Below are 12709 nucleotides of genomic sequence, written 5' to 3' on the forward strand. Positions count from 1 at the left end.
GATTTTTTTGGTTGTTTTGTGTTTTGTTTGGTTGGGTTTTGTTTTTTAAAAGGAAGAACCTGAACCAAAAACATTGTTCCCCCAAATCCAGCAAAATCTCATTAAGCTACACAGTGCTTTGGAGGTTCCTTCGTTTGTTTTGGAGGTTCCTTGCTTTGACTACCAGTTCAAACCTGATCAATCTTTCTCACAGCTAGAAGTATGCACACACAACTCCCAGCACTTCTGCAACCCCCTGAGGAGTCAAGTTTGAGTTCAATCAATTAATGCACCAACATAGCAGAATCTACAAAGCCACCCAGCATGTTCCCAGTGCTCAGGAAGCAGACAGGGAGTGCAAACCAAGCCTGGATGAAGGCAGTATTCTTGCTGAACCTGGCAGGGAAAAGCAGCCCTTTGATTTGGTTGATAAAGGCTGTGGCCACAAGGTCCTGCTGGAGACATCTGGTTGGAGATGCACGAGGAGCTGCCCAGAGCCAGCAGCACAGGAGAGCTGCCACAGGCAGCAGGATCACTGCCTGGGGCTGGCAGGAGGTGGCACTTCCTTTAGGAACATCTGCTTGGCACTTCCACTGAGTGCCTCTTTTCCTGCTTGGTGCTGCTTTAGTGTTGTGGCAACAGCCAGACTGGTTTGATGCTCTCTTGCTCCTCAGCTCAGTGAAGCACTTGAACCAAAACAACATGGATGGGACATTGCTATCAAGAGAAGAAAAAGACCCACCACAAGAAACAGAAATTTGGACACAAACCCAAATTGTTGATTTATTTTTTATTCTCTTTGCACTACCAGAGTCTAGTTTGATCAATCTCTCCCCAAAACCATGCAGATTTCACTGGACAGCACAAGAATTTGCTACGACAACATTCAGGTACTTGGATGACAGAAACCCCTTCCAACACTGCACTTGAGAAATGAAGCAGCTGGCACACAGCCCTGCTGAGACCCCAGCAAGTGTCATCTGTACAGCCACAAACAGTTCACTGCTCCTTCCAGAACCAAAGGATAAACAAGGCAAGATCACATACACAGAGCAACAGGCACTCCCTAAAGGCCCTACTCCATCCCTTACAATATCTCAATGTAGCTCTACTTGGAGCAGTGAGTGGAAAAGCAGAGACCTCTAATAGCTAATGGCTCCACCAAAGCCTTGCCAAGGCACTGCCTCCTCACTGACTGCCAACCCCAACAACACAGCAAGACAATGCTCCTTACAAACCCTAGCACCACTTGAAGCTCATGAAGCCACCAGCAATTACTGAACACACAGAAAGTTAAAAGCACAGCTAGAGCCAAGCAGGGACCTGAGCACTGGGGTCTCAACATATGGCATGTATGTTGCACACCTGAAGCCACTCCTTAATGCAAGGATTAAGGGGTCACAGGTTGTGATATTTCACCTTCTGGCATCTCTCCCACCACATGGCAAAGATGCAAGGCCTCACCTTTCCTGGCAAGGACACGAGGCCTTAGCTGGAACGTTTGGAAGGGATAAGTCACAGCCATCCCAACAGCGAAGGGCAATCACATCATTATAGTATTTAAACCATGCTGCACTTCTCTACCTTCTGTCCCTCACCACACCACTGCAGTGCCTTAGCAAAGGCCTCCCTCTCCACGCTGAGGAGCACTGCTGATAGCTGGGGGGAAGGTCTGAAGTGGACAAATGATTTGCTTCTAAGACAAGGGCTGGAAATTCTCTACGCCTCCTAGGACCACACTTCAAGCTTCAACTACAGAGCTTAGCTCAACCACACACTGACAAAGACCTGCAAGCAAGCTGCAACTCCTGGGCATGCCCTGGCTGCCCCTCAGAGGATGCTCTCCCTCTCCTCCCCGAAGCCAGCCCCTTCTGAGGCCATGACTGTGTGGAGCTCAGCTGCATCCTTGGGCAGCCTGCTGTAAGCGGCACGCTGCCCGCGCCTCTGGGCCACACTCTTCAGGTTCTCATTCTGAACCACCGAGGGGTTGGAGCCCGAGCCAGGGTGCAGGAGGATCTGAGGGGGCTCTCTGGTAGCCTGGAGCTCCTCAAAGGGCTGGTTATCCCGGGTGGATGGAGCACTGTTGTTGTTCAAGGTCACAGTGCTGGGGGTTCTGTTCAGGTTGTAGCCCTTCTGGCAAGCTGGCCAGCTCTCCTCGGGGCTGCTTGCTAGCAGGCTGCTCTCCGAGGGACTCTTCTTGTCTTCGGAGCAGATGGACATGCGGACCACAGCTGGGTCCTGCAGGCCACTGAGGCTGTGTGGAATCCCTCTCTTTGCACTGTGGCTGTCATCCTCAAGCTCTATGAGATTGGCCTTCTCCAGCTGTGAGTCGTCTGCTCCTTCATTGTGGAGGGAATGATTCGGAGAACTTTCGTTGGATCTCACTCCGGAGTCAGAGGAATCCTTTTTATCCAGAAGGGCATCTGTCAAATACTCCTTTGCTTTGATGAAGGTTCTGATGGGTTCAGATCCGTGCTCTGGAGACTTGGGCTGCTTCTCTGGTTTGCTCTCTGTTTTCTTATCCTTCCCTTCCTTCAGAAGCGGAGTATTATCAGATTCCTCAGTTCCTGACTCATCCTCATCGCTTGGAAGCTTCTGGTAGCGCAGAGAGACTCCCTTCAGCTTCAGATCTGCAGCCTGGAAAATGCTGGTCCTGTCAGAGGACTTCTTTCCTGGCAGAAGCTTGGCACCAGACTGATCAGATTTTTCATCCTCCTCAGTAATAGGATCCAAAGGAGATGCATCGCTGGTAGAAACCCCTGAGGTACTGTAATCAGCAACATCATTCCTCTTCAGCAGGAAGGACTTCCTTCCATCATCCTGCTTCTGCTCACCATCCTTCCCTTTCTCCTGCTCTGCACTGGAATGCAAGGAGCCCCCTGAGGTGCTCTGCCCCATGTAGAAAGCACTGGAGCTATGAGGGGAGGACCTACCACTGACTGTAGTAGAATTGGCACCGCCTTCCAGCTGGGACATCTGAGCAATGTACTCCCTGTACGCATCTCTGTACTCTGCCTGCACCTTGTCAGTCAGCTTGGATATTTCAATGCTGGAATCTTGGGAGTTCAGGCTTGAGAGGCTTGGAGTTCTACGAGTCTGGGACTGGACAAAAGAGAAAGAAAAGAGAGAGAGAACAGTTAAAGGAACTATTTATACTTAACTTTTAAATTCAGTAACTCAAAGCATCAAATCTGAGCTTCAATGATTTTTCTGTGGTGGAAGTGACGCTGTTAAAGCTGCAATTAAAATATCCTTGGCTATAACCACAGAGGCAATCAAACACTCACTAAACTCACACCAGATTCTTATTGCTGGGCCCCATAATGGAAGGTGTCCACAACAGCAGCATTTGATCCAGGGCACTTGAGGCTAACTCTTCTGAGAGTATGATTCCAACCATTGGATTTGTGTCAGGATGGGCTTTGTAAGACACTTCTGGGCAGCTTCTCCTGGCAAAGCAGCAAGATGTCATCTGAATGCTGAGCATCTCTCAAAGTCCTTGCTCAACAGACTGCTTGCTCCATAGAATCATAGAATGGTCTGGGTTGGAAGGGACCTCCAAAGGTCATCCAGTCCAACACATCTTGGCAAAATTCCAGCTGCTGTCAGGAAAATCAGTTCTCTGTCAAACATCCTCAGGCATTGCAAGTCTCTTCTCACTACCATCAGGTGATGAGACAAGAGGAAACGGCCCGAAATGGTGCCAGGGGAGGTTTAGGGTGGAGACAAGGAAAAATTTCTTTGCTGCAAGAGTGGTCAGGGATTGGAACAGGCTACCCAGGCCACTGGGACCTGCAGAGGGACTGTTCCCAAAGGCCTGCAGGGACAAGACCAAGGGCAATGGTTTGAAATGAGAGCAGAGCAGATTGAGATTAGATGTGAGAAACAAGTTCTGCACCAGGAGGTTGCTGGAACACTACAAGAAGTTGCCCAGGGAGGTAGCTGAGGCCCCATCCTTGGAGATATTCAAGGTGAGGCTGGAGAAGGCTCTGAGCAACCTGATCTAGTGGAGGATGTCCTTGCTGACAGCAGGGGGTTGGACTGGCTGAGCCTTGGAGGTCCCTTCCAACCCAAACCATTCTATGCTTCTATGATAAGCCAAGCCTGAGAACTGAAGTACTGTGTCTCAGCAGACCTCCCGCTTGACCTCCCTGTATCCAAGAAGGGAAGAAGCCTTTCAGCACACAGCTGAGCAAGTAGAGAACATTTCTCTGTTACACACCTGCCAGCTTAAGTTGCTGTGGCGTGGAGGAGCTTCATCAAGACCGATTGTGTTGAGTTCTTCAAAGCTGAAGTTGAGTGTGTACGGAGCTTGGCCAGCAAGTCCTGTGAGCTCCGTGTGAGGCAGCTCTGTGCCGTGGCCAGGCCGCCGAGCAAGCTCGCCGTGCGGGATGGCACTGGGGCCGTGCTCAGCTGTGCCACGAGGATCCTCCTGAGCAGCCTGGCTCTCTGAGCTTCTCATTTCAAGCACCTCCAGACACAGAAATGAGAGCATGTTATGGAATTATCACATACATGTAACTGTCAGCAGCAGTTCATAGATTCACAGCATGGTTTGGGTTGGGAGGGAATGACAAAGATGAGCCAAGGGCTGGAGCAGCTCTGCTGTGAGCACAGGCTGAGGGAGCTGGGGGTGTGCAGCCTGCAGAGCAGAAGGCTCCAGGGGCACCTTAGAGCTGCCTGCCAGGACCTGAAGGGATCCTGCAGGAAGGCTGCAGAGAGACTTTTCCTGAGGGTGTCTGAGACAGGCCAAGGGGGAATGGTTTGCAGCTGAGGCAGAGCAGGATTAGAGTGGAGCTGAGGAAGAAGTTCTTCAGTCCCAGGGTGGTGAGACTCTGGCACAGGCTGCCCAGGGAGGCTGTGGCTGCCTCCTGCCTGGGGATGTTGAAGGCCAGGCTGGATGAGGCCTTGAGCAACCTGGGCTAGTGAGAGATGTCCCTGCTCATGGCAGGGGTTGGAAGTGGATGATCTTTAAGGTCCCTTCCAACCCAACCAGCTTTGTGAATCTTAAAGATGCTGATAACAAGAAGGCAACAGGAAAGAAAAAAAGATAAAGTTCATAATCACACAAAGACCTTTGATTTATGCTGACTTGAATCCTAAACTCTTACCATGCTCCTGAAGAGGTGCCAGTCACCAAAATTCATGTTCATCTCCTTTTTCAGCTCATCAGTGTTGCACTGAGCCAAGACTCGACCATTGATGTTTGCCTGAAAGAACAGAACCCAACAATGTAAGTGACAAATGTCTGACTCCTGGGCTGGCAGTAACTGGCTGAAAAAAGGCAATGAGAACTGAACATATTTGGATATATTGATGAGGACACTTCCCAACAACATCCCTCTTCAGTCCAATCCTGTATAACAAACACCTGACATAGGAGCCAGCAATGGGCACTGGCAGCACAGAAGGCCAAGGGCAGCCTGGGCTGCATCCAAAGCAGCATGGCCAGAGCTGTACAGAGGAGATCCTGTCCCTCTGCTCTGCTCTGCTCAGACCTCACCTGCAGGGCTGTGCCCAGCTGTGGGGCCCTCAACACAGGAAAGACATGGACCTCATGGAGAGGGTCCAGAGGAGGCCACCAAGATGCTCAGAGGGCTGGAGAACCTCTGCTATGGGGCCAGGCTGAGAGAGTTGGGGTTGTTCAGCCTGGAGAAGGCTCTGGGGAGACCTTAGAGCTGCATTTCAATATCTGAAGGGGACCTCCAGGCAGGTTGGGGAGAGACTGTGCAGAAGGGGCTGTGGGGAAAGGATGAGGGGCAAGGGTTTGGAACTGGAGCAGGGCAGAGTTAGGCTGGACATCAGGAGGAAATTCTTTACCGTGAGGGTGGTGGAACACTAGCACAGGCTGCCCAGGGCTGTGGTTGAGGCCCTACCCCTGGATTCATTCAAGATCAGACTGTATGTGTCCCTGGGCAGCCTGATGTGGTTGGAGGTGTCCCTGCTGCCTGCAGGGGGGGTGGATAAGCTGACCTTTGAGGGTCCTTTCCAAGCCAATGCAATCTGTGAGTGTTTAGGCAGCAAAGCCATGACTGGGACTCAGATGGTACCTTTCTTATGGTAGCAGAGTACTGAGGCAGCATGCTCTGCTCCAGCCCATCAATCTGCTTCAGCTTCTCACACACAGCTTCCACACTCATGCTGCTGAGAGACACCTGGGATGCTCCTGCAGTGGATCCTGTGCCTGCTCCCTGTAAGGAGTGAGAAAATGCAGACCTGAGCTTTGTTGAACCCCTCAGCACAGCCAGAACTCCACAGCACAGACTAAGACAAACCAAGCTGTGGGCAGCTACATCAAGAGCTAAGGACAGGAAGGCACAGGCAATGTTTACTATCAGAGTATCTATGTAGTGGGAAGCATTTATTACAGGTAAGAAAACACTCCACAGTACCTTGAGTCCTGCCTATGGAAGAAAATCACCCTCTTCAAGAAGGTTATTAAAAAACACAAACACAAACCAACCAGAAAAATCAGAAATGTTAATTAAGGAATAATCCATTTCCAATGCCTCTGCTCAGGGCTTCCCTCTGATTTGATCAGCAGATACCAGCTAGGCTTTTCTGTCTCAAAAACTGCTGGGTTAGGATCTAAGATGACCTAAAAGGTAACTCCTCAATTACTTGGCTTTGTTGGGTAGTTTTTAGCAACATCTGTCTGTGTTCCAGAGGTTCCTTCAGCTCCATTTCTGCCAGGTCAGCCCAGGGGCTGGGTACTATGGCACACAGACACAGAGCAGCTCTGCCACTGCCTTCCCACATACCAGAAGGATTCCTCCTAGATGAGACACTTTGCAATTTCTTCAATGTCTCCCTAATTAGGTGCCCACAATGCCTGATTAGTTATCAAATTAGCCATCTGAAGGAGGAAATTTAGGTCTTCATCTGGTTGGATTTTTAGCACAGGGAAGATCTTTATCATATTAAGGATTTAAGATACCACCAAGGGAGGGCAAGAGAGGGGATTCTGCCCCTTGGCTCTGCTCTGCTCAGACCTCACCTCCAATCCTGCCTCCAGCTCTGGTGTCCGCAGCAGAAGAAGGACACAGAGCTGCTGGAGAGAGTCCAGAGGAGGCCACAAAGATGAGCCAAGGGCTGGAGCAGCTCTGCTGTGAGCACAGGCTGAGGGAGCTGGGGGTGTGCAGCCCTGCAGAGGAGAAGGCTCCAGGGGCACCTCAGAGCTGCCTGCCAGGACCTGAAGGCATCCTGCAGGAAGGCTGCAGAGAGACTTTTGCTGAGGGTGTCTGAGACAGGCCAAGGGGGAATGGTTTGAAGCTGAGGCAGAGCAGGGTTAGAGTGGAGCTGAGGAAGAAGTTCTTCAGTCCCAGGGTGGTGAGACTCTGGCACAGGCTGCCCAGGGAGGCTGTGGCTGCCTCCTGCCTGGAGGTGTTGAAGGCCAGGCTGGATGAGGCCTTGAGCAGCTGAGTCTAGCTGAGAGGTGTCCCTGGGCATGGTGGGGAGGTTGGAGCAGAGGAGCTCTGAGGTCCCTTCCAGGCTGAGCCATTTTATGGTTCTATGAGCAAACTACTGAAGATGGGAGGCAGAAGCTTTCCCATCAACTCCTTATCACACAGCCTTATGTACAGCTCTAGATGTCCTCTTTAACCATCCCAGAGCTCTTCTCCAGAACAGTTTTTGTCTATTATTCCCCCAGCAACACAACACTGCCCAAGTTAGATACTCCACCAGTAAAGAAAATGAACAAAGACAATTCACAGCTTCATCCATTTTTGTGGCAAGAAAGCTTATCAATGAAAAGAAAAGGAACTGTCCCAGCCCAGATCAACTAAGGTAAGTGACCCCCAAGCAATGTGTGCAAGCAATTGTCTTTGTTCCCAAAGTCTTAAACACATCATCTCTCACACAGCTAAACATCCAAGTTTGAAACACTTCTTATTTAACAGCTCTCCTGCAGATCAAAATATTTTGGTAACAATCCAGAACAAGTCATTCTTTCTGCATGCGTTAAGAGAGAGATTAAAACTCTCCTTTCTGTATTAAAAAAAAAGGAAAGAGGAAAAGCACTCAAATATTTAGACTATTTCTGTTCAAGTGTGAAGTGTTTGAAAGGAGAGAGGCACATTCATCCAAATCACTCTTTACAAAGGGAGAAGGGATGTAAGATAGCTGCAGGGGTACTGTCAGCATGGAAGGAAAGTCCAACTCTGCTCAAACTGCCACAGTTCTCAGCCTTAGTGAGGTTGTTAGAGAAGCTTTAAAGAATATTAGCCTGGAGAGAAGGAAAGGGGAAAAAAAGCCTTTTCCATGCAAGAGCTAAAAGCAGCTTTGTCAAAACAAACCTCAAGGCCAGTCATCAGCATTAGCTTACAGCCAGCCCAGCAGGAAGCAGCAGGGTGAGAGCTGCTGGGATGAGGCTGGAAGAGGTGGATGAGAATTAACAGAGAGTGGCTGTACCTGTCTGGCTAAGCCAGGCTTACACAGCTGGGAGAGCAGGACCAGAGAGAGTGAGAAGAAACAACAGCTGAGAGCAATGTCAGAGAGGTGGAACACACAGATGACAAGCTCTGAGGGCACCAGGGTAGGGCACAGAAGGGACATTTCCATCACCAACCTTGTCAGATTACACATTCAGTATACAATTCCTGTGAGCAGACAGCTCCACCTTGTGCTTGTAAAAAGTGACCCTCTGCAGGCTGCCCAGGGAGGCTGTGGATGTCTCCTCCCCGGAGGTGTTCAAGGACAGCGTGGATGTGGCCTTGAGCAACCTGGGCTGGTGGGAGGTGTCCCTGCCCATGGCAGGGGATTGGGACTGGATCACAGAATGACATAATGATAGCATCACAGAATCATTCAGATTGGAAAAGACCTTTTAATACCATCAAGTCCAACCATGATCATCATCTTTCAGAAAATCATTAAGGTCCTGTCCAACCCAAACCATTCTATGAAAGCTTTACATCAAGTTTCTGGTGGGAAAATCCTGCTTTGAACCATCCTCCTGCCCTTTCAAGATCAGATGATGGCACCAATGTATCACAAGTAACCTTGACACTCTTTGTCCAAACATCCAAGCACACACCACCCAAAAAAGCAAACCACCTCCCTCCCCCCAGGACTGAGAAGGTGTTTTCTTTAAGGACTAATATTCAAACCTACATAAAAGCCACAGAAGAAAACTCCCATGCCACACATCACCATTCATGCTCATACCTCTGAACTTGCAGCTCTGTAAAGAGCTCTCTAGGATTATCTACCCCACATGCTCTTGAGCCATGCCAGTTCTCACCCACATCTTAAGGTGTGAGATACTCAGCGCAGCACAAAACATTTAGGTGAAGTCATTATCCTGCAACAAACTGCATCCTACTGAGTCTAAACTGGAGCTTGGGGAGGGCAGATTGTAACTGAAGATTAGGAAGAAATTCTTGACAGTGAGGGTGGGGAGACACTGGAGGCTGCCCAGGGAGGTGTTGAAGGCCAGGCTGGATGAGGCCTTGAGCAACCTGGGCTGGTGGAAGGTGTCCCTGCCCATGTCAGGGGGTTGGAGCTGGATGGTGTCTAAGGTCCCTCCCAACCCAAGCCATTCTGTCAATCAATGAAAATGAACAGTGCAAAGAGAAGCACACCATGAAGTCTCTGGCAGCTAACCCCTGCTGCTGCTGGCTTGATTTCTGACACAGAGGGGATGCTAAGGACAGTAATGGTAATGCTGCAACCCAGTGCTGAGCTCTTCAGGAGAGCACTTTGCAGCTCCTGTCAGAAATAACCACCTGTGGAGTAAAGATTCAGAAGGAATGGATGTTTTCCTCCCTCTCAGATGTGCAGATGTTGACATCTTAAGCCAAACCTGTTCTCATTAGTGATTGAAGCTGATAACCCAGAATCTGCAATGCACCTTCATGGTGATGCAACTGCAAGGTGGTGCTGGCAAACTCACCAGCCTGGCATCTGCCTTTGCTCCAGTCAGGAAAGAACAGTCAGCTACAGCTTGAGCCAGCTGGAAGGGGGCAGGTTGAGGCTGGAGATTAGGAAGAAATTCTTTATATTGAGGGTGGTGAGACACTGGAACAGGCACCAGATCTCTGCCTCCTTGAAGCACCTCCAGGGATGGGGATGCAGAATCCTAATAAACTCCTCCACTACAGTTATTTCAAACAGCTTCTGTTTCCTTTCTCATCTCCTGTATTTCCTTATCTGCAGCCAACACACAACTCACATGAGTCTTACACTGCTGCTTGAAACCTGCCTGGCTGTGTTCCTGTGTGACTTGTCCTAGGTGACCCTGCTTGGGCAGGGGGGTTGGACTCAATGATCTTCAGAGGTCCCTTCCAACCCCTACCATTCTGTGGCTCTGTGAAACTGTACCCTCTGTGTGCTTAAGACACACTTGGAGCAGAAGCAGGAGAACAGCCAGCTCCAGGTGATTCACTACTCTGCACTGAGACTAAACCCCACTTCTCCAGTCCTTAGTTCCTTCCCACACTCACAGATCCACACATCCTTCAGCCATCACTCTTCAAAGCCTTCACTTTTCCTCCTTGCACTGACAAGCTGCAAGGGACTGGGAAGAGCATGGGATACTGAGATCAGGAAGCAATCACAGGGAAAAGGCAGCTCCAAACATCTCCTACCAGAACAACTTACCCCAAAGTCATCCCCTCACTAAGGGCAGAGCTGGAAGAGAGAACTGGAGGGAACATTTCCCATGGGGTTGCTCACCACAGGTGGGTGCTCATGGAGGGTCATGTGCAGTTAGCCACAGTTCTAGAATCTGAGGGAGTTTTCTTTCCATGGCACAGCAGTGGAAAGACATTTTTGCAATGGTTGACTAGGAGTGAAAAAATAACTGAGATCCAATTCCAACTGCTGCCAATGCTGGCTGGCAGCAAGCACTAAGAGAATGATGAGAGCCACATTAACCTGGGAATAAGCCATGGGGTTCCAGCACATCAGTGTGGGGCGACACACTGCAACAGGCTGCCCAGGGCTGGATGAGGCCTTGAGCAACCTGTGCTGGTGGGAGGTATCCCTGCCCATGGCAGGGGGTTGGAACTGGATGAGCTTTGAGGTCCCTTCCAAGCCAACCCATTCTGTGAATCTATGAATTTCCAATGTCAGCTAAAACACCCACAGAGAAGACATCTTTGTGTGAATACTGATGACAAGACACCAAAAGTCATGGAGAAGGCAGATGTCAGCATTCTGACTCAGCAACCAGCTTAGGAGCAGCAATTTCCAACACAATTATACATCTCTCTTTTGTTTTTTTTATTTCTATCAGCAGCTGCTCTCTGCTGTGTTAACTGCAACAGCTTCATGTCACCCACTGAAGAAGCCTGGCCCAGGTGAGAGCTGACTCAAGCAGCAGAAGCAGAGTAACTTCAGTCTAAACCTGAGTGCTGACCAGCTGTCATTCCTCACTTGACTGAGCTACCACAAACACTCTTTGTACTGCAAGCTCACCACAGCTACAAGGGGGAAACTACAGGGAAGGGGGGGAAGAATAAAATACATCTTAGAAGTGAAATATTAGCTCTCCTGTTCATTCAGGAACTACATTAGTGTTCAGCTACTCTATTTGCCCACCAAAGCCACTGATGCAGAGTTAGTGAACTGCAGTTATGATTAATGCAGCCTCAGGACTGCTGGGGAAGCAATGAGATGCTAACATTTCCACACCACATGGCTACTGGTTTACCATTGAGGGCTCTGTGGGTGAAGGAAGCCCCTCAGCAGCATCCTCCTTGATAACATCCTAACAACAACAAAATATTATGGTTTGGGTAAAGTGATTTAAAAAAATAAATAAAATAAATAAAATGAAGCAAACAGTGAATGAGAAGGAAGTGGTAATTAATAGCAGTTAATTAAGGCAATTAATACAACATTCAACAGCATCACAGTTCTTTTCCTGAAGCAATTAAAGAAAGTGATTAAAGACTTCAGCAGCTTTCAATAGCTTTGCTCCTTGGATCAATAACCTCCAAATGAACTGATTGACAGCTCAGGCTTTGACTTTTGTGGCCTGCCTGAGTTTCTCAGCTCTGTTTAAGCAGCCAGCTGTCAGTCAAACACATACTGTCAAACAGCAATTTTGTTATCCTACAGGAAGCCAGAGCAGTCTGCTCAATTTCCCTTTCCAATGGGTAAATCAAAGTTGAATTATTTCAGTTCAAATGGAATTATTATAAATTCTGAAACAGCACAGAACCAAGCTGCAACTCAGGCATACTTCAGATGAAATGTATTTTGTTTCACATATTTAAAACACACCTTCTGAGTCTGAACTTTGGCTTTCCAATGTCTCCTGTTCTCTATGAGATGAAAAGATCTTAGCTTCTACAATGGGAATAGAAATTTGGAAGGAGCACTTTTTATTTTCTTACAATATTCCACTGCACCCACTTCTTCACTGCACCCGCTTCTTCACTGTCCCTGCTTGCAGCAGGGGGGTTGGACAAAATGACCTTGGAGTGTCCCTTCCAACCCAGTGCAATCTGTGAATTTTCCTGACAGTATTTTCCTGTCAGCATTGCAGGTCACAGATTCATGGAATGGGTTGGCTTGGGAGGGACCTCAAAGATCATCCAGTTCCGAACCCTTGCCATGGGCAGGGACACCTCCCACCAGCCCAGGTTGCTCAAGGCCTCATCCAGGCTAGCCTTGAACACCTCCAGGGAGGGGACATCCACAACCTCCCTGAGCAACCTGAATGATGCCATTCCACTAGACCAGGTTGCTCCCCTCATCTTGAGAGTTGGATGTCAGAATT

General features: G+C 49.1%; 1 protein-coding gene across 5 annotated transcripts in view; it reads right to left on the reverse strand.

Annotated features, from left to right (window-relative positions):
- Positions 1–1550: 1550 nt before the first annotated feature.
- KIDINS220 (kinase D interacting substrate 220) overlaps positions 1551–12709 on the reverse strand; it is a 61844-nt gene continuing 50685 nt past the window's right edge. For 2 of the 5 annotated variants that reach the window (XM_054383352.1, XM_054383350.1), the window contains 4 exons: positions 6030–6170; positions 5091–5189; positions 4202–4450; positions 1551–3081 (listed from right to left, as the gene is read on the reverse strand). In XM_054383352.1, the coding sequence (XP_054239327.1) occupies positions 1810–3081; positions 4202–4450; positions 5091–5189; positions 6030–6170 (1761 nt within the window). In that variant the 3' untranslated portion in view covers positions 1551–1809. Of the gene's footprint in view, positions 3082–4201; positions 4451–5090; positions 5190–6029; positions 6171–8376; positions 8419–11635; positions 11693–12709 lie in introns of all 5 variants that reach the window. The other 3 variants (XM_054383348.1, XM_054383349.1, XM_054383351.1) reach the window with 3 other exon arrangements.

The sequence above is a fragment of the Indicator indicator genome, chromosome 9, assembly GCF_027791375.1.
Source record: "Indicator indicator isolate 239-I01 chromosome 9, UM_Iind_1.1, whole genome shotgun sequence".
Taxonomy (NCBI): Eukaryota; Metazoa; Chordata; class Aves; order Piciformes; family Indicatoridae; genus Indicator; species Indicator indicator.